Source organism: Alosa pseudoharengus, unplaced genomic scaffold, assembly GCF_046254945.1.
Source record: "Alosa pseudoharengus isolate Yale_2024_CS ecotype anadromous, Long Island Sound unplaced genomic scaffold, YU_APseudo_1.1 YU_APseudo_1.1_scf_12, whole genome shotgun sequence".
NCBI classification, from domain to species: Eukaryota; Metazoa; Chordata; class Actinopteri; order Clupeiformes; family Clupeidae; genus Alosa; species Alosa pseudoharengus.
In genome coordinates this window covers 5,853,090-5,875,226 of record NW_027468587.1, presented here as the reverse complement: position 1 = coordinate 5,875,226, position 22,137 = coordinate 5,853,090, and the positions used below count along the sequence as shown (strand labels likewise).

The 22,137-nt window shown below is 40.8% G+C and overlaps 2 protein-coding genes and 1 long non-coding RNA gene across 6 annotated transcripts; 1 reads left to right on the top strand and 2 right to left on the bottom strand.

Annotated features, from left to right (window-relative positions):
* Positions 1 to 5,191: 5,191 nt before the first annotated feature.
* Positions 5,192 to 10,200, bottom strand: LOC143118774 (C-X-C chemokine receptor type 3-like). 2 transcript variants are annotated; one of them, XM_076279872.1, is made up of 3 exons: positions 9,256 to 10,200; positions 8,237 to 8,568; positions 5,192 to 8,036 (listed from the first exon to the last, which is right to left on the bottom strand). In XM_076279872.1, exons 2-3 carry the CDS (start codon positions 8,558 to 8,560, stop codon positions 7,329 to 7,331), a joined length of 1,032 nt encoding a protein of 343 aa, XP_076135987.1. In that variant the 5' UTR covers positions 8,561 to 8,568; positions 9,256 to 10,200; the 3' UTR covers positions 5,192 to 7,328. The 2 variants fall into 2 exon arrangements, with proteins under 2 accessions (XP_076135987.1, XP_076135986.1); XM_076279871.1 differs by lacking the exon at positions 9,256 to 10,200 and having other exon boundaries at positions 8,237 to 8,702.
* On the top strand, positions 8,752 to 21,265 carry LOC143118775 (uncharacterized). Of its 2 annotated transcripts, none has more exons than XR_012986211.1 (3): positions 8,752 to 8,835; positions 13,279 to 13,414; positions 20,358 to 21,265. It is a non-coding gene; the product is annotated as an uncharacterized LOC143118775 (long non-coding RNA). The 2 variants fall into 2 exon arrangements; XR_012986210.1 differs by lacking the exon at positions 20,358 to 21,265 and adding an exon at positions 18,180 to 18,265.
* On the bottom strand, positions 15,410 to 20,455 carry cxcr3.2 (chemokine (C-X-C motif) receptor 3, tandem duplicate 2). 2 transcript variants are annotated; one of them, XM_076279870.1, is made up of 3 exons: positions 20,337 to 20,455; positions 19,497 to 19,555; positions 15,410 to 19,263 (listed from the first exon to the last, which is right to left on the bottom strand). In XM_076279870.1, the coding sequence occupies exons 2-3, from the start codon at positions 19,515 to 19,517 to the stop codon at positions 18,181 to 18,183; spliced, it is 1,104 nt and encodes a 367-aa protein (XP_076135985.1). In that variant the 5' UTR covers positions 19,518 to 19,555; positions 20,337 to 20,455; the 3' UTR covers positions 15,410 to 18,180. The 2 variants fall into 2 exon arrangements, with proteins under 2 accessions (XP_076135985.1, XP_076135984.1); XM_076279869.1 differs by having other exon boundaries at positions 20,320 to 20,391.
* Positions 21,266 to 22,137: the final 872 nt, after the last annotated feature.

Genomic DNA, 22,137 nt, shown 5'->3' with positions numbered 1-22,137 from the left:
TATCAGTAAATCACTTTGGGTAAAAGCATCAAATGCTTGAATAAAATAAATCAAATCCTTACCAGAGTTGACAGGATGGCTTTGCCTCATGGTTGGTGGATTGCTGTAAACAGGTAAAGCTTCCAGCTCACATGATTTTTTCATATCATTGCACTCACTCACATGGGTTTCGCTTTGTCTATCACACTCAGCAGTTCCTCTCACCCCAGTCATTTGAAAGCAGCTATCAGGAGCCAACCACAGGGTGGCAGCAGTGGCCACACAAACTGAAGCGTATTTTGTCATAAGCTCCAGTAAGAAACACTGGTTGCAAAAACCTCTCACAACCCCGATGGCATGAGAGGGGTAAATTCTACGTAAGGGTAAGTGTTTTATGGATGATCCCTGTGCCTTAGGTCTACACCCCATAGCATTTGATCTGGAGACATTAAGAGTTCTTAGCTGTGAAATAGCCTTGAACTTGTCTAAGCCGAAGTCCAATTAAAGAAAGCAATTCTAATTGAACACTTTTTTGTAACATACAGCGAACATCTCCTCATGATCTGCTTGCGCTCCCTTCTCTGTGTTTACTGTAAATAAAAACCTGGTCTTCGTACACAGCCCTGGCTCTGTGTTCACTGTAAATAAAAACCTGGTCTTCGTACACAGCCCTGGCTCTGTGTTCACTGTAAATAAAAACCTGGTCTTCGTACACAGCCCTGGCTCTGTCACTGTAAATAAAAACCTGGTCTTCGTACACAGCCCTGGCTCTGTCACTGTAAATAAAAACCTGGTCTTCGTACACAGCCCTGGCTCTGTGACTGTAAATAAAAACCTGGTCTTCGTACACAGCCCTGGCTCTGTCACTGTAAATAAAAACCTGGTCTTCGTACACAGCCCTGGCTCTGTGTTCACTGTAAATAAAAACATGGTCTTCGTACACAGCCCTGGCTCTGAACTGCAAAGAAACAAAGTGAGGGCAGCATGTCCCCAACAATAACAAAACACTGACTTGAAGGGAGGGGTGAGGTACCTCTCTGGTGTGTTTTCCTTGGTCTTTGGTTCGAATTAAAATATGCTTACATAAGTTGTTAAGATCATAGAAATGCAATGCAATGTTTTTCTTCTCAATCTATTGTTATCTCGTTTTGTTAAGCTTCCCATTAGATCTCATTTTAAATGTTGCTTTCCTGTGGTAAGTGTTTGTAAAACGCTTTCCTAAGTGTTTGTAAACCTGTAGAGATTTTATGTCACTTTTTATACTTTTTTGAAATTAAATAAACTTACACAAAAAACTCACTGGTCTTTAAATGCTTGCATGTCGATGTGAGTGCACCAGTTATATGAAAGGGAGTGCCTCTACTCTAACCATTTCAGAGCAGCTACAGCAGCCAACCACAGGGTAGCAGCAGTGGCCACACAAGCTCAGGCCTGTTGCATCATGAGCTCCTGTAAATGCTTGAATGTAAAAAAGAAAAATGTTTATCCAAAGTGGCTTATAGCTTACACTGGAGCCAATAAGGCTTCACTCCACTAGCAGTTCTGCTCTAGGTAAAAACCTGTTCTTGGCACCTTGTTCTACCAGTTGAGCCAGCAGTGACATCTCAACCTTAGACCAAAACATTTGAGAAACAAAAGAACACGCCTTTAGTTTATGACACACAGAGAGGCATAGTTTATGACACACAGAGAGGCATGTGCTCAGAAGCCACCCAACCATGTGGTTCTTGAGACACTTAAGTGTCCCTGATTGCAGAGCAAAAGCAAGAAATGTTGCAATGTACTGCAGGAGAAGAAGTTCAGTTCCCTCATCACACTGCATTTCCCCATATTCAGGAAATACTGTAGACCATGATTGTAAGTTTTGGTATTAGCAAGTTCATGATTTACTTTGGGTCTTGGGAAAGTACACATAACTCTACTCTGGTATGTGAGTCCTCATGGGAACAGAATAGCTGTGCTCTGCCAATAACATTACGAAGTTTAGAAGAGCAGTCTCATGTCATGTGAATGGCAAAGAACAAAACACTGGTATGAACCAGAGATAAGACAACATACAGTACATGGAAATATCAATATGGAACTTTAGTCAATATACAGTATGACAACACATCACATCTTATCTTGCCTTTCATGTCTTGTCTTGTTTCTCATGAGACTTGTTATGACAGATCCCTTTGCACTCAGACCCTCCCTTGGGCACATAATAAAGAGGTGAAAATGTAGGTTGAGCTAATAGTTGACCTTTCTTAACTCTTGGAAGTTCATTAACGATAGTCCTCATTGAGATTACAATCACAATAAAACAACAACATACAAAATAGTATACAATAGTTTAAGTGAAATGTATAAATAAACCAAAAATATAATATAAACATATAAACAATAAAAAGACAACAATTCAGAGGGGAAAGGGGACGAATAAATAAAACTGTTACAAATTGAGTCAGAAGGTTTGTGATTACAGATCTGAATTGACCACAGGAAAGTACAGAGTTCATTTTTAGAATGTGTTAAAGTTCAAGAGGTGTTATTACAAAAGACTGACTTTCCTGGCTCGGAATGAGGAACCAAGCATCAGTCATTTCATCGGGGGGCTATTCCAAATACGTGGTTTAGTGACAAACCTGGCTAAGTTAACTCAGGGTAAGTGGTAACCCTCCTACAACAAGAGCCCTACATTGTTTTGTTAGGAGAATGAAGCCATATAGCTCTTCTATTAGGAGGTTTACCCCTTACTCTGAGTTAACTTACCCAGGTTTGTCACTAAACCACATACTTGGAATACCCCCCCTAATCTGATAGGGACCAGAATAAAGAAAAAAATAACTTGGTAACTTTCCAACAATAGCTTTGTAGATAAATAGGGGACATCAATGTCCCTCTGTTGGAAACATCCAATCATTCCCTATAGTGACTAATCACTATAGTATACTGTATAGCGGCCTGTTTACATTTGTTGAGTGGTCTGGTCACTGATTAGAACTCCCATTATTCGGGACGCATCAGAACGATTACAAAAGATATGTGATAAAATGTCTCATGTCTCATGCGTGGTTTGAGTGATCAGAGCACAATGTGTCATAGTTTTTGTCTACACTCGTCTTCAGAACTGACCGCATGTGATTGGATCACCCAAGATGCATTTTAGAAACAAATGTAAGCAGTATCTAAAGCGCACTATATATTGAATAAGTTGATCCTCGAAACACAGTATGCATTTATGGGTGTAAAAGTAGTCACTTTCACTATTTCAGTGCTTAGATTTCCTCCAAAGAGCATTATCTCTATTATCTACTTGCAATGAGGAAGGAAGTGAATTTGCTGTAGTAGTGAAGTGAGATATACCAGGACTAGTGTAGCATTTTGTCTCGACGTTTCAGTCCTTACAAAATATGAACTTCTCTGCACTCTGCTCTGCTGCATTTTGGCTTCAATCCAATGACAAGCCACATTTTACACTATTCTATCTATCTGGCTGATAAGTTGTAAATCATCCAATGCTTTTTGACATTTCAAACTACTCAGTGTGTCTTGCAGTATCAGATGTGTGTGGTGTTTCCTGTTGGCCTTATATTAGACACTTCTGAGAGCCTGGGCGTTCACTAGTACACTACTTCAACTGGAGCATGTGTTCAGAGGGTGCTTCATGCTTAATTCAATCTGGGCTGTTGTTTGAAGTCTGTAAAAAATACTCCAAAATAACTACAGTGGATCGTCTCCTTTTGGAGTGAATTTGTCATCTTGCAACAGGGATGAGGTATTGTCTACATGGTCTGTGTGGTTTAGTGTACCTTGATAATATGAAATGGGCTCTTGGCTGTATACCCCCACCTGTGGTGACATTAAAACAATTGAGTCAGCTCAACACAGCACAACTCTTCTTGCCTGTGTGATGGTCTGCTGGCCTTGTCTGCGTCTATCTTGCTCTGTGTCTTGTGTGTCTTTCTTGTAGGCGTGCCTGCAGACCATTTGTGGAATTGGTGACACCTGGGCCCGGTGTCTCCACATCCTTTAAAACAGCTTCCTTCCTAATTTCCTGTTACCTGTTGGAGCTTACACCCATTGGAGTTACACCAATACCTGTGGGCCTCATTATTACTGTATGTCATCAAAATGTCTAGACGCATCTCTTGTTGCACTCAGGGGAAGGGGAGGAGCGCTGACTTCAAATGGAAAGTGAACAATATAGCCTGCCAGCTGCTTCTATCTCCTAGACAAACTAGTATTTGCATATACATTTGCAAAGCTGCCATTTGAATGTCATGTTATCATTGGCTGAAAAGTTGAATCCCTCCCTGAACATTCAAGATGAAAATATGAACTTGAAGTCTTGAAAATTAACGATTTGAAAATTGCGATCAAGTTCACATCCGTTTTCAGTCAAACTATGAATTCCTCCCAAAAGAGATGAGCACAGTTCATGGCCATCCCAGTAAGCTGTGGGATGACTATGGTTCAAATGTGTCAGTCCTTGTTCATTTGCTCCCTCCCACGTCAATGCCATAAACAAAAGTAATTTGTCAAAATGCATGGTTGGGACTATGTTTTCATTGAATACAAACCAAACTCAGGTCTGAATTTATTTATTTTTTCACACTAGAATGACAAATCTTTAGGGTAGACCTGAGTTTCAAAGGTACCTTCCTCCCACAGAAATTGTACATCAAGTGAAGCAATGCCATAGTCAGTAACTTAATGTATCTTATTATTATCTTATTTATATTTTAACTATCTCTTGAGGCATTATATAACATTTAAATGTACAAGGGGACACTTTGTAACAGTACTGTATAATCGGTCACAAGAAGAAGTGAACCAGTGGAGTTGAACAGGATCAGTGAAAGTGTCTGTCGTTCCAGAAAAATTTTCATATACTTTCACAAGTAGTCACAATACGTGGTTTCTTATAAGTAATTTCTTGTAAGCCAAAGTGACCAATGCTGTTTTGAACTTCAGTGGCTTTGAGACAGCAAAAAAAGATTCATGCTCAGACCTTGATGCATTTCACATTCACACGTAATGTAAAGGACCCTTGCTTTTGAATTCTTAATGCTAAACAAAACACAAAACAGTCACCTCCATATATCATTACTCTGCTGTTTCATATAACTGCTATATATCGGGATATGACAACCTTTTAATTTTAAAAGACTTAACATGTTTCATATATAAGATATAGTGTAAATATATATAAACACTGGATCTTCTAGACTGTTTCCTTTGTTCAATGAAAAGACATCAGTTTATACAGTACAAATAAAGTACTTTATTGTGATATTGTAAGCCTTTGAATACAATCGTATGCTCATGTGAGACTGTAACAGTATTAGGTATGATTGACAGATATGAGGTATAGGAAAACAAATGAGTAAAAAGTATACACCCACAATGGTTCCAAAAATTTTCAAAATTCCTATAGTATACAGTACAGGTTACAGTATCGGACACCCTCATATCAGACTTCCACAAGTAGTCAATGACCTCTAAATATATGGTGCACAAAAGCTGCTTTGAAAATAAAATGTATAGCTTCAGTGTAGCTTGAGGGAAAAGCCACCTACTCTTTAGCTCACTCTCTAGCTTTGTGTGAACAAACGGGCTTTGAGCCAGCCCTTGGCACATTCAACACACTGATTGTCTCTGACCACCTATTTTTGTAACAAGAATGACCACAACAACATGATGAAAGACTCAGAGATCAGGTGCCTGATGAGTCACACATCCTCTCGTTCTTTCCCTCTCTCCTCTATTCTCTCCCTCCCAGGGCAACTCCACACAAAGAGGGCTTCAGTGCTCAAGTGACCAAACAAACACAGAGGGGGCATTTATAGTGAGGAATATTGGCAAGGCCTGAGAAGAGGATGCTTGGGAAATGGGAGTAAAGTCCAAGTCCTCCCCTGCACACTGTCTCCTTGGCTCCGGGGAGTCGCCTGCTGCGCTGGAGGTTAAATCATGACACTGCAAGAACAAAGAACAGAGCTGGGGGGGGGGGGAGAGGGATGGAGAAGCTGATGGGGGGTGGGTTTGGGGCACTCTGCTCCTCCTAATTGACATCACTCAGCTGTCTTTGGTTAAAAAGTCCAGCTGGGATTTTTCCTGCGTGCAATGTCAGGTCCAAGGAGAGAGGAAATTCCAGATTCCAGCTGTCTGTGAGATTGACTGGGAGTTTCCAACGGATCACACACTGCAAGTCAGCAGCATGTGATGGAAAGCAACAGGAAATAAACCGTCTTCACAAGCTCTCCACATTCAGAAAGTGAAACCAGTATTGCAATATACTGGCATCAAATTACAAAGTCATTGAGTTCAAACGTAAGACTTAAACTTAAGACTTAAACAAACACAGTGTTGGATAAAGATCTTAAAATACATAACAAGAGGCCCCGGCCGTGACGGGACTGGCTGGGGCACCTGCACCGTATGCTGGCGACCCGGGTTTGATTCCCGCCCCATGGTCCTTTCCGGATCCCACCCCGACTCTCTCTCTCCCACTCACTTCCTGTCATTCAAGGCATAAAAAGGCCAAAAAATATAAAATAAAAAAAAACATAACAAGAGCTTTGGCTACTGTCTAATCGAACAATTTCTTAACTGATAGAATCAGAAACACTTCATTTGACACAGAGGCGTAGTGTGTAACATTCAGTGGTGATTATTAATAACCAATACTGAAAGTATGTGCATATCTTGTTCAGCGCTTTATATAGATAAAGCGCTAAACAAGACAAACCAGCTGTGCAGTGTGGACGTCAACATTTCACACTGCAGCAACGAAATTTCAACATTTCAATGTGCAGCAACGTTAACTTTACCACAGTATCCACTGACCCATTAACATCAATCGTAACGACAACTGATCCCACTCAGCTTGCCGTAGGCATCTGGGGTGAAAAGCCATAGTTCAACAGGGGCGTACTACAAGCAGCATAGCAGTGGCAGGCCACACAGAACACTGTGCCAGACTTGACATACTTCCTCACATTCACCGGCTGTGCTACATCTGTTTACACAATAGCTTAAACACAGACAAGGTCATCTGCCACAGGGCTGTTCTCAAACATGCAACAAGGAACTAATGAGACAGGATATTTCTACTAATTAATTACCTTTACGCTACCTAGTTTAACACTCAGTGGTTTATAAGTACCTTATTTTCCCAAGTGGCAAAATTACTTACAAGTAATGCAGCTGCATAACGTACCTGGGTATAAGTTGATGTTTCAATGCTAATTTACAGCGACAGTCCATTGCTAATTTATTTTGCTCTAGTCCTTTTTGAATAATGCACCAGGTGTCCATGTAGACTGGGCTCTGACTACCTTTGTAAAGTGTAAAGGTCCTGGGGTCTAACATTTGCTCTGAGACAATGAGATCTTAGCAGGAGAGTCATCTTCATCTTCCTCTTCCTCACCAGAGTCCCACACTGAAATCTTGTGATTGCTCTGTGAGTTGGCGGTGACGCACCTCGCCAACTCCAGCGCGCGCGTGCGGAACACACTGGCCAGGCCGAGGTAGAGCAAGGGCTTGAGGAAACACTGCAGGCAGCCAATGGCAGCTGTGGCCATCAGGGTCATCTCTGTGGCCGTCCGGTGGCCCTCGCCGCACTCTTCGGCCCCAGCTCCCACAGGGTCAACCACCAGGGCAATGTTGTAGGGCACCCACGTGAGGAAGAAGGCTCCCGTCAGGGCCAGGATGAACCGGAGGGCCCTCCGCTTCATGTGCTCCTCTGGCTTCTTCAGGGGCCGCTGGACGAGGACCACGGAGTAGCCGAGCGCCAGGAGAACGGTCACCACCAGGAAGACAGCACCTCCCACACGACACTGGGACACAGGCACGGGACACCAGTGCCTCTCCAGGTAAGCATGATCCTTGGAGGACTTCAGATTCAACCAGTCCCCGATGGAGAGGAGAACAGAGGCCACCCATGCGGCTAGACAGGTGGCGTGTGGCACCCAGAGCCTCTGGCGAGAGTACACCTGATAGGTGTCCGTCACAAGCAGCAAGTGATGTGAACTGATGCAGGCTAGCACTAACATCCCAAAATAGATGTTCATCTGAAGAAAAAGAGATCAGGACAATTCTGATGATAAATGCTTGTGAAATCCTGCTCAACCCAAATTTAATCATCAAGCTTAACAATACAATAGGTCTGTAGTCGTCGAGAATAACTGTAAATGAGAGCAACTGAGACCACATAAACGACTTAATATGTCAACCAAACTTTCGATTTTAATTATGTAGGCCTATCTCTTACCTTAAAGATGGCAGCAACAGTCTTACAAAGGCCGGTGCCAAATGTCCATCCGTTCGCTGCATTCACAGCCCAAAACGGCAGAGTGATCAGCAGCAGAATATCAGCCACGGCGAGATTAAGCACAAAGGTGTCCGTCACACTCCAGCTGCGTCTCTTCAGCCACAGAACCACCAGCACCAACCCGTTTCCAAGTAGTCCCAGCACCAAAGCCACGTAAAGCAGGACAGGGATGAAGACCGCTTCATGCGCTGGTAAACAGTTCACACCGCTGTAGTCCTCGTAATCATGAGATGAGTTCATTTGGAAGTTGACGTCGATATCCATTCTTGACTCTGAAAAGTAAGTCATTCTCACTGTTGAATGTTGCAGCAGACTGGACAGCTCCTAACTGCAATGTTTAATCCTGCAGTGTTGATCAGGATTCATGATCAAGTTTACACCCACCAAGTACTAGCCTAGTCTCATTACGTGAACTGTCATGTGGAAAGTGGTTTCCTTTCATGAGTGGCACACGCGCCCCCACCCCCTCGACAAGTCATGATGACACACCATCAATCCAGCCACATGCTTCGCTGACCAGGCACTTCCCACCCACGCAAGTAAGTAGGCTAAATGAGAACACTCTTTCAAATTGTGATCCCCGTTATCTTGAAGCCTGACAGCCAATATTAAGATAGTCATGCATGGGCTTCGGTGTGCAACCAATTTCATGTCTGGACAGCAAACTCGTCTCTCTTAGCGAGCCCACGCTGCAGATTCCTCTGACTCTGAGAATAATATCGCAATAATGTAGGCTAAACTTCATAATAAAATAACTCAAATTAATTAAGTAGACTAACTAATGTAACAATTTACAAGAACAAAGAGGCATAGCCTATCAGTCAGAGCGCCTCAATATTATAGAGTCAAATTTTAGATTGTTCAGGTCTAGCAGTTGGACCGGCTTTTTCTGCTAAGATTAGTTAAATTAAGCGCTGAAAAATAAGACTTAAAGGAGCCATAAGACAAGCGTTACTTACCAAAACAATGACCGCTACTCGGTCCAAGAAAGAAAGTCAGGTTAACCGGTGTAAAGCAAATCAACAAAGTTTGGCTGCATGAGACAAAGGCTACGTGCAGAGCGGAGTTTCACATGGTATGTGAACCGTAGTTGTGTAGGTTCCTGCATAAATATTATTAAACTAATTTAACAAAACATGATCAGAGATAACGTTTGCGATGGTCGTCCGAACTATTTGCTCTTTGTAGCCGTGCCAAACCTCAACCAGCTGCTGCGATCGGTCTGTTTCGATCTCGTGGTGCTAGCTCAATCTCTTCCTTGTCTTGTGCAGTGACACCCATATGTTCTTCCTCTCGATACAAAATTATTTGGCAAGTCGATCACTGAATCGATCGCAACGAGACACCTAGAGAATAGGATAGCCTAATGAAGAAGGAAACATATTGGCACCACTATCCCACGTTCAGTCGTCTTTGTTCCATAAGTAGCCTACTGCACTGTAATATTGGTAGTAGCCTATGTGTTGTCTCAACAAGCTCGATTTGTTTCGCTGTGGCGCTATCTGTCGGCCGATCATGTTAAGCACCTTCTTAGACGCACCATTAGATGTAGACTATGGCGCGGGAATCATGCCTAAAACCTTCCGACCGTCCATCTGATCAACCAACCGATCGACCACCCGCCTTACTTACATGTATCAGAATAATTGCCTTTTTATAAGCAGCCTACATATACCTACATGAACTTACACGTATCCAACATGTGCCCAGAATTGTTGCAACATGTACTTATTCTGTTGGAACATGATGGATACATGTAGGCTTGTGTTGGAACATGAATACATGTAGGAACACTGTACAATGTTGAAACTTCATTAAATGAACATTCATTAGTCTATTTGTGTCGTTATTAGTGACAAGCTATTGCTATTGTTGCTTAAACTATTATGCGTAATAACCATCGGAAAAACAGGACTATCCAATTATCTGCAAGATATGAGAAATGCCATAGGCTGGCCTTACCACATTTTCTCTTTCTTACATCAATAGCCTACTACTTTATGGAAGCATATGAGCCCACTTCAAATCTCCAAATATGTGATTATGTATCCTAGCCTATAGGCTAAGTTTAACAACGTTTTATGGACAATATTCCTCGGACTGCAATTTGAATAGATTTTGCTGTGCTGTACTATAAAAGTAGACCTACGGCCATTTCTTAGAGTGGCTTGAGATTAACATAGCCTAAATACTGTAATGTTGACACTAATAAAGATACGTTTATAAGTAGGCTAACAAATGAAAAGTGTTTTCAGCTGAAATGGCATGAAGGCTATATGTGGACCGCCTGGCCCTTTGAGCAAAACATCAGCAGACAGAGAAGCCCTCAGTGTAGCAATGCAGACTGTTCAGGGGGACCTGCTTATCCAACTGTGGGTCGCCAGTCGAACTGACAGGCTTATCATGAATTCGCATTTATTTCAATTTGGCTATAGGCTACGATTAAAGTTCCTATGGTTCACAACTAGGCCTACTCGCAATATGCTATCGACACTAGTTAACCACAATTTGTAGCCCTATTGGTCATGTTATTGCAATGTGAAACTAAAATCTAAGACAGTAGAAAATTATGTTTTTAATTTAATTAAGTCTTTAAACATAATTTTCTACTGTCTTAGATTTTAGACAAACAGACAAAATGCACCAAAAACAAAACCTCCGGAGAGGTAGCTACACATTTGTTGTTGCATGATAAAGCAATGAACGTGCTGGTAGGCGTTTGACATGACGTTTGATGGATCCACCGGATGGTAGGAAGGGAGGTTTTTGGCATCATTCCCGCGCTATAGTAGACAAGGCCAATGGCCATTTCTATAGACATCCAATACGGTGTGGACTTCATCTCGCTATGTAATGATATGACACTGTGCATTGGCCAGTATAAAACAGCCTTTGCTCCAATTAATTGTCATATGAGCCTTAACTCCTAATCTCTTTAAATTAGACATTATTTATTATAGAATGAAATTATTGCATTTGTTAAAACATAAACCTGCAGTTAATCAGCATTGCTTAACAGGAAAACGTGAAAAACTAGATTAAGACTTTATTTTTTTGACATGCAGATGACCAGAATGCAACATGTTAGTGGTTACAAAAGGGAAACGCTGCCCCCTGTGTTTGAAAACGAAAATGTCATTGTCAGGAAGATGACCTTAGGACCTTAGGAGTTGTTGCTTGTAGGCCTACTATACATATCAAAGTGGTTTTGATTGATATTTTGCCATGCAAATTTGTGGTACATCTGCTGGTTAATGTATATCTGCAGTGACACAGATTAACTAAATAACTAAATTCTAAATAACATCCTGACAATTTTATTAATAGGGCAATTCCACTCCAAACTGCCACGTCCATAACGTCAACAAAATGTCATGTATGGTATGATGAACGTGATGATTACTTGCAATTTGAGTGTTCACTTTTCTTGGTTGTAGAACTTACATGAAAAACTTTTCAAATAATCATTTGCATCATACAAATACCATGACATTTAGTTGGCGTTATGGACATGACAGTTTTGCGTAGAATTGCCCAATATCAATTATACACTACCGGTCAAAAGTTTGGGGTCAAATTAGACAGAATACCAGCTGAGATTAGTTGCATTCATATGAAAATTAAAATTTGGACTATTTCATGGAAAATATATGTTAATTTTGAATTTGATGCCAGCAACATGTTTCAAAAAAAGATTGGGACGGGAGCATGTTTACCACTGTGCTGCATTACCTCTTCATTTAACGACATTCTGTGAATGTTTAGGAACTGAGGAGACCACTAGAGTTTTGAGAATGAAACGTTGTCCCATTACTCCCTGATACAGGATTTCAGTTGCTCAACAGTATGGGGTATTCTTAATCATGGACTCTTCCTCTATGGAGAAATACCATTTAAATAGGTGTAGAATTTATTTTGCCATTGTTTTCCTGAACTTTTCAAGGTCTTCCCTGGAATAAACATTGACTGGATGGCAGTATATGTTGCTCAAGACCTGTTTACATCATTCAGAATTGATTGTGCTTTGCCAAATGTACAATATGCCCATGCTGTGGGCAATATGCTCCTCCACACCATCGTAGAGCACTAAAACAAGTTGGATAGGTTGGAAACTGGGATAGGCCCTCTCCTCTTTAGCCCAGATGAGTCCATGATTTCCAAAAAGAATGGCAAATTTTGATTGGTGTAACCACAGGACCTTTTTCCATGTTATCTCAATCCAATTTAAACAAGCTCAGGCCCAAATAAGACGGTGGTATTTTCTGTATCACATCTTAATAGAATTTTGTCTGTTTTGACTGCAGTTTTTGAATTGTGTATCAAACTGTGCACATAGACAATGGTTATCAGAGGTTGTCCTGAGCCCATACAATGACAGGTCTGGAAACAGGTCTAGTGTTGATGCAGTGCCATCTGAGGTCCAAAAGACCACGGCCATCCAATTTATTTTTCAGCTCTTTCCCTTATTTGCAAAGATTTCTCTGGATTCTCTGAATGTTTTAATGATATTATGTCCTGTAGATGATGAAATCCCCAAATACTTCACACTTTCATGTTAAGAAGCATTAAAAATACATTGTTTCATCATTTGTGCACACAGGTTTACGCAGAGTGATGAATACCCCTACATCTTTACTTCTAAGAGACCCTGCCTCTCTGGGATGCTCTTTTTCATACCTAATAGTGTTGCCAGTTACCCTAGTTGTCGAACATTCCTAATTTTGTTTTCTTTATCATTACACAACTTTTCCAGCATTTTGTTACCCCCGTCCCAACTTTTTTTGGAACTTGTTGCTGGTATAAATTTCAAAATTAGAATATATTTTCCATTAAATGGTCAACTTTGTCTTTTTCAACATTTGATATGTTGTCTGTGTCCTTTTTGCAACTAAATATGAGTTTAAGAGATTTGCAGATTATTGCATTCTGTTTTTATCCACATTTTACAAAACGTCCCAACTTTTTCTGTTTTGGGGTTGTAGTAATGGGCGAAGAAGGAAATGGATAAAGCGTTATATTTTCAAGGTTACCTTTATATTTGACATCATGATATGATGGAAGAGATGATGATACGACTGGAGAGAACACATCAAACACGCCACGCAGAATATCTATGAGGTAAAGTCAAAGGTATGACTTTATGATGGTATTATTTACATAGTAGTCTGGTGTTGTCATCTTCTCAGTAGGTAACCAGCACACAGACAAGCTCTACACTCTCTAGCCAAAACGTTTAACAGACAGAAAGCAAAAGGAGAAGTTAAGCTTTCAGGAACAGAGTCAATGAGTTAAAAAATATCACTAACACTGAATTAAAATGGAACCAGATATTTCCTAACACTGCTTAACAAAAACGTGTGAAAAGCTAGAATATGCCTTTTTAATTTTTTAAAAGACCAGACCTTTTTAGAAGACCAGCATGAAACATGTTAGTGGTTGCAAAAGGGAAACACTGCCCCCTGTGTTTGAAAACGAGCAATTTCATTGTCAGGAAGATGGACCTTAGAAGTTCTTGTTGTATCCTTTTTAAGTGGGTTTGATTTATATTTTGATATATAACATCTGCTGGTTATTGTTTATGTAAATGTATGTGCTCTGAAGTGACACATATGAACTCAATTTACCAAAGAGTTTAATAACAGCCTGATAATTTTATAATATACATTATACGTATAAACAGGAGGTATACCAGTAAGCATAATCCATTTAGGAAGAAGATTAGCAGAAAATAACAGAAATAAAGCAAATAAAAGAATCATGTAAAGTAAATCACATTGCATGTTCAAATGCTCACCTAGTTATTCTTTGTTTTGGTCTATGACATAGTCTACTATTAAGCTGAGTATAGCTGATTTTTTTGTAAAGTTTATGAACTGCATGGATTGTCCACTCAGTAAAACAACTGTAATGGAACTTAGCAATAAAATAACTGTCACACAGAAACTCAAACACAGGAATAAAGAGTAAAAAATATTTAATGTAAAGAAAAATACAAATGACAAATTTGAAACTGTTTTGAGAAAAATCAGCTGAAATGTATCACTTTCACTGCACCATGGTTCACATTCTACCAAAGCCTTCCTCCTCCAAACCTCCCCACATTCCTCCAGCGCCATGGTTTTGAGGCACAGAGTGTATCTACAAATTCGACTATTTACATGCTTAACTAAGTTTTGACATACAGCACACACTTGACAAATGGACAGTGTCCTGTGGAAGACGTCCTAATGTTCTGTAATATCACCTCTAATCTTCAAGATTCTAGGAGGATGAGATATAAGCCATGCCGGTAACACTCCATAATAAGGTGCCATAATAAATAGCAAACTAGTAATTACTTTTGTTAATATTTGTTATTTGTTACTAACATATCTATTTGGCACAAGTTAATAGTTTTTTCATCATTAATTAAATATTAGTTGTTTGCATAAAATCTGTATGTTAATGTTTTAGCAAATCTATTAACTAATATTGTATTAATATGTACTATTAATAGTTAACTAAATGTCTTTTTGGCATTAATTAACAGTTATTTCTTACATCATTTAAATGTTAAATGTTTATTTACAAACTATATGTTAATAGAAAGTTAATGACTTATTATTATTTAACTAATTGTTATTAAACTGTGCTTCTGCCTATCCCAATATGAACCACTCCCCATAGGACCCTTACATTAGATAGATACTTTATTGATCCCCAAGGGGAAATTCAAGAAAAAAACACGGAGCTACCTTGACATGCTGCAACTCTTGTCGGCGCCGGAACCGCTTGCAATAAAGTTGGTTAAGCTTAATTAATATATTAGTAGTATATAGCTATAAGCGTGGGGCCCCTTATAATAAAGTTCGTTAAGCTTAATTAATATATTAGTAATATACAGCTATCAGTATGGGGGACCCTTATAATAAAGTTGGTTAAGCTTAATTAATATTATTAGTATATAGCTATCAGTGTGGGGCCCCTTATAATAAAGTTGGTTAAGCTTAAGTAATATATTAGTAATATATAACTATCAGTATGGGGGACCCTTATAATAAAGTTGGTTAAGCTTTATTAATATATTAGTAATATATAACTATTAGTCAGACGGTGAAGGGACTGAGACCAAAACTGGCTTATTACATTTATTCCTTTAGGAAAAGTTAAAACAAAACATGCCTTCAGGCACTGGCTTACATAAAACAGCATCTGCACAAGCAAAATAAAAAGTAGTAGTTGAATGGGCTATATTAGGCCTACATCATTCCTATACACAAATCCGGCGAAACACGGAAGTAAAGCAGCGCCGCCATTACTGCGTTGCCTTGCTGCTAAAGAAGTAGCGAAGTAATGTGTTGGTCCTGTAGGCGGCTGTAGCAGAAGTTAGCTGTAGATGCGAAATCTTCTTCTTTTTCTTAATTTTTATTTAGTACGTATGCTGTCCAGTGATGCCGGGAAAAGCGTGTTGTGTGGTCGGCTGTTTTAACAACAGTAGGAATATACAGACCTAGAATTAAACCGTTTGTGAAATTCACAAACCTTTGTTGCACGTTGAGTGCCCATGTTTACAGGCTTATGGATTACACAGAGTTCCTTGTCGAGTGGAGGACCAAGATGTGTGTTAAAAGTGGATGAAATACATACGATTAATAAAATAATCCTGAATACCTGTAAGAACATGTATTTTACTGCTACAAGTGGTCGTGGCTAATAGTTATTTGCAACTTCTGAAGCTTGTGAACATATTAGCAACACAGCTACTAATGATAGCATTCGGCTTATTGTTGTCATTAATTAATACACGTCTTAATACATTATGTTGTCAATAAATTACCTTCATTGGTAAGTTTTGGCCACTGCCTGACATCATCTAACCAATGTTCCCTTTCACCTGACATTTTTTCATGAGCAGGATCTCCTATTTGATATTCTCTGACAGGATGCTTTCATTGAAAAGCCATTAGAAGGCACTGGCAAGTGTCACACCGTCACACTCCGCAGGCACGCAGTAATGGCGGCAGGCAAGATGGCAGCGCCCATAAAGTTCGCGGCGGATTGGTGTATACCATCACTGTCAGGTCTACTAGCAAGGGAGGCATGCGACATGGAATGTTCAGGTGCACAGAACGACAGTTTATTAATATTGTGAGACTCACTAAACACTCACAGACGTAGACCATACGGAGGTAATGCATAAACATAATGCTAAACTAAATGTACATTCATTTCCTGCTAGACTGAATTGCACTTTCCATGCACACTAAGCTAAACTACACTGAATGCATGGAAAGTTGCTAGCGGAGTTTACAGCTAGTCACGTTAGACTCGATGTGTATGAACTCGTGGTCCAAGGGGGGGCTCCAAAACACCAATCTCAATAAAGCTGCTTAATTACGGCGAAAATGACATACAAACACTAAACTACATTTCTAACTCTGTTACACCCCCCTCTTCAAATTTCACCAAATTCAAGCAGCAACCAAATAGTAGGCTACATCCAAAGGCAAAGAGTAGCCTACACTACTTTCAAACACTAGACAGAGGGTCACCAATTACAGGACAGCCAACCACAAAGGTATCCAATAAGGATGAAGAGGAAGAGGTGTGCAAACTCTCACACAACCAACCACTGGCAGTAGGGTGCCTTATACACCCCACAAGACCATAAAGCCATAAACCATAAATTCCATAAATACTCCACAAAGCTAATCACAAAAGCTAGAAAAATAATAATATGTCATTAACTTTTATATTAGCATATAGTTTGTAAATAAACATTTAACATTTAAATGATGTAAGAAATAACTGTTAATTAGTGCCAAAAAGACATTTAGTTAACTATTAACAACTATTAATACAATATTAGCTAATAGATTTGTTAAAACATTAACATACAGATTTTATGCAAACAACTAATATTTAATTAATGATGAAAAAACTATTAACTTGTGCCAAATATTTTAGTAACAATTAACAAATATTAACAAAGGGTTAGGTAATTACTAGTTTGCTATTTATTATGGCACCTTATTATGGAGGGTTACCGACATGCCATACTGCTACTCTGCAATACTGTTGCTCTGCAATACTGAGCTCGGCTGAATAGGGAACACCACATGTTGAACAGAATATAACGTAGATAAGAGCTTCCATCTCATCACCACTGATAGGTTTCAAGGCTTTGATGTTGAAACCAAAGACCAATATTTTTGTGTAACACCAAAACCATATGTGGTTAGGCGCAAGCCTAAAGGTGTTATGTAGGTCGTGTGTATGTGATATCTTCCTGTAGCAGAGGTGTTATGGATGGTGCTATGATGAGATCATAACAGCAGTGCAGGGACAGTTAACAGGTGCAATTATGAGAATATAACAGAGCAACTTGGCCATGAAATCTAATGAAATGCAAAGTTACAGGCATGTGAAACTCATGTTTATTCTCTCTGGCTGAAAGCAAAATAGGATAAGCATAAGTGTGACTAAGTCTGTGGGAAGCCACTATGATACTGATGATAAAATCTGTTTAAAATGTGACAAGTCTGGTCAGGTTTTCATGTCTTGTTTTTCTGCATGCATCTCACAAATGAGCACAATTCTGTGACACACAAGACATAAAGGAAGATACATCATTTTTAAATGCGCAGGTTCACATCTATAAAAATATACATTGGAATTTGCAGTTTGCCCATTCCATTTGTGAACATCGGACACTATGTTCCAATGTATGTGGATGCTCTGTCGTTTTCCACTCTCATATGTAGAATACAACAGACCTCAAGCAAACATTTAATTTTCTTTCTTACGTCTCTTCATCCCACCACTATTTCTCTATCACCTCTCACACACATCCTCTTTTCTCACCACCTTCTCTCTTGTTGCTTTTGATCCCTTGGTGTCCAAGGTCAGACCACGACCGAGAAGTAGGACGTGTTCTCGCTCTCGACAGAGCTGAAGGAGCCGGCCGTGCGACGCCTGGACCCTCGCCACCAGCTGCCCAGCTCCTGGCAGCCACCACGGGGGCCCATGGCCGCCTTGAACATCTGGGCCAGCTCGCGGCGGAACTTGATGCCCACGAAGCCGTAGAGGAGTGGATTGAGGGCGCAGTGCGCCAGCCCCATGCTCTCGGCCACCACCGTGCCCATGTCGATGGCGTGCATCACGTCGCAGTCCTTCGCCACAACGTCCAGCATGATCAGGCTGTCGACGAGCCGCAGGCCGTTGTAGGGCGCCCAGGAGACGACGAACACCACCACCAGCGAGACGATCAGCCTCAGCGACTTGCGCTTCTGCCGGCGCGAGGCGTGGCAGAGGGCGCGGAAGATGCGCACGTAGCAGTAGAGCATGACCAGCAGGGGCAGCGCGAACGCCAGCGCGAGGTTCATCAGCTGGAGGCCCACTTGGATCTGCTTGGATGACGCGTCGGCGAACTGCATCTTGCACACTTGCACGCCGGCCACGCGGAGCACCTGGCGGTACTGCACGTCCACGGCGGCCAGTCCGACACACGCCGCCCAGATGACGGCACAGGCCACCTGCGCGTGGCAGCCGTTGCGGCGCCAGCCGGCGCTGACCGCGTGCACGATGGCCAGGTAGCGGTCAAAGCTGATGCACGCCAGGAAGAGCACGCCGCAGTAGATGTTGAGCGAGAACATGGCGCCCACCATCTTGCAGGGCACCGTGCCGAAGATCCACGAGTCGGCCGACTGCACGGCGAAGAAGGGCAGCGAGAAGGCCAGCAGGAGGTCGGACACGGCCAGGTGCAGCAGGAAGGTGTCGGTCAGCGAGAAGGAGCAGGGCCCGCGCTGGGCCTGCCGGTAGCGACGCACCACGCACAGCACCAGGACGTTGCCCACCACTGCCAGCACAAACACCAGGCTGTACGCCACAGGCGCGAAACTGCGGATGAACTTCCAGGTCTCGCCCACGTCACATGGGGCATACTTACTCAGGTCCTCGTCTGAGTACGATGTATTGTTATAATCATCCTGGAGGGAAAAAATACATTTAGACTTAAGAGATGAAACCATGGGAGTGTGAGCATAGAAGTATTAATGGGCGAAGAAAGAAATGGATAAAACATTACAATTTCAAGGTGACCTTAACATTAATACACACGATTAGATGTTATAATCCCTTGTGCCAAAATGAAACGAGAGAACACATCAAGCATTGTGAGGTAAAGTCAAATAAGGTATGACTTTATGATGGTATTACTTACATAGTAGTCTGTCGTTGTCATCTTCTCAGTGGTCGACCCGCAGACAAGCTCTACACTCACTAGCCAAACAGACAGAAAGGAAAAAGGAGAAGTTATAACTAAGATTTCAGGAACTGAGTACATGGATTAGAAAATATCCTGAACACTGAAATTAAAACTGAACTTGACATCTCTTAAGGGGAGCTCAACATTTAGGCAAAATAATGCTTTATGCCCAACAAAATGCTTGCAAAATGCCCATGCAGTGGAAACTTAATGACATGTGCAACAGCCTAAGCAACATTAGCAAACAAAAGTGATGCTGGCAGAGAGGAGTTAGTGGTCAGGGCAGAGGAAAAACATTGCACAGTTCCACATACAGGAACCGAATGTGCTGAGTACAAGGGGAGACGGGAATTGCATTTTTGTGGGGTTTCACTTGTTAATGCAGCCAGAATTTATGTGAAATAAAGATAGACACATTTGAATTTCCTGGACCTATACATTTTGTTAGACTAAAAACATGTATTTAATTATGCTTGTAAAACATTGTTTTACATTCTGATTTACAGTAAATTCATTGTTTTTCCCCCCACAGATTTACTGACGTGAGAGTAATTTCTAGTCTAGAATTGAATAATAATGTCTTACATTATTTTGTTAGTTGAATTAGCATGCAATTCATTAATGTCAAAAACAAACACTACCACAAATCATTACATTATCCTCATAATTGGTTGTGGTGGTAGTAATATTTTAAAAAAAGTTAAGAAAAAAATATATATATAGCAACTTCAAAGCATCAAAGTAATTTGCCAAATTGCAGCCACTCAACATCTCTTACTTTGAAGGTTTTCTTACCAAGTTTTCCTGTCGTTGCAGAGGAAGAATGTAGCTGCTCTCACACACTCATCACTGCTTTCTACAACAGAACAGGAAACAAGACTCATATCAAAGCTTCCTGATTCAAGCTTGCCTTACATTATTCAAAACGAAGTCTCTGACAACCATCCAGATTCATGGATGGACCATGCTAGACTGGAAATGCTCTAACCAGTAGCTCAAATGTCATGGCATCATAGCTGACTTATTTATGTAGCTATGTATGTTTGTCTATTCAAGCAGTTAGGCCTATGTGATTATAGAATTCACGGCAATGTTACATTAACATCTCTCTCCCTCTCTCTCTCTCTTACATACACACACATACACACAAACAGAGAGAGAGGGAAGGGAGAGAGAGAGAGTTGTGAGAATTCACTGATAAGAGACGTTTCTTAGAGCTATATCTCCCACTATCATGTTGCCATGGCGACAGCTCACATTATCTTTTGACAGAGCAGCTGAAAGTATGGTGCAAGTTGTAACAGATCCAAACTCAGGTCTGTTCTCTACATTGAAATGTCAACTTAGCTTTTTATTTCCAAGGTCTCTTATTTAGTGGTGCAAAGTCTTGCACTTTCATTTTGCCATTTTAAAAATAAATTACACCATATGTTGACTAAACCAAACCTGAGTAGCCTACTGAAGATCTGATGGTATTGTCATGAACAAGGCCAATACAACCCAGCTAGACCTCAGCAGCAACTCTGGGCAGCACGTCTTCTCTGTGACGAGTAGTCACAACAACAACTTTGTTATCTGTTGGACACAGCGTCACATTATGTACAGTAAAAACCTGCAATGGAATTACTGTTTGGATTAAGGTTATATGAGAAAGGTTGGTTTAATATAAATAGATGTGTGTAGAAACACTTTTCCTAGCGGAAATTGCCAAGCACTCTCTGTGAAGCTGTGAACTGAACTGAAGTGTGAGAAACACATTATACATTTCGCAATACAGTGTGGAAGTCCACCGAAATCAATGTGTGAGGAAAAATATTTATTTATTTTTTTTTTTAAAGAGAAGAATTTCGAGAAATCAGTATAGATCTGTGTTTCAAGAACTCCATTTCACTCTGAAGGAAGTTCAAATGTTATGGGCAGTCCTCTCTCTTGCAAATGTAGGCTACTGTTGCTCTGTTCATGAACGTGTGGCAGGAGGAAAGTGTGCACATCATTCAGATGTGCTTCTGGCTCAGTAAACTTGATATACTGTATGTGTTCTCTTTTCATGGAAAATACACACTTTTCCACTGCTGTATCTATCAGCAGAATTTTTATACAGAATTATTAACCAGCATGTTAACAAGCCTGAGTCACCTATAGTGGCGGTCTGTCTTTACCTAGGGTGGGCCAGGTTGTGCACTTTAAAAAATTGAATGGGACTCTGCCTTTGTGTATTTATGTGTTTGTGAAAGAGAGAGAGAGAGAGAGAGAGAGCGAAAGAGAGAGAGTGAGTGTGTATGTGAGTGAGTGAGTGAAGCTATTCTGGGTAACATGGTGTTTGTACACATCTGACAATCAACTAGCATGTCTGACAGAATGGGGGCAATCTGAAACTGAAGCCCTGGTTGTCATCATACAAGCTTAAAATTCTACAAATTAAAAATGACAATCCACCTGTTTTTACAGGCAGGCCCTTTTCAACAAGCAATTTGTCTGGCATGGTGATTTTCGGGTTCGGTGGGATGTGGTTTAATGTGGTACCTCCTTCGTTTGATCTAGGCCATATCTGAGGGGCCCTTTTTTGGTGTCTGCCGGGCCCTTCGCAGCGGATACT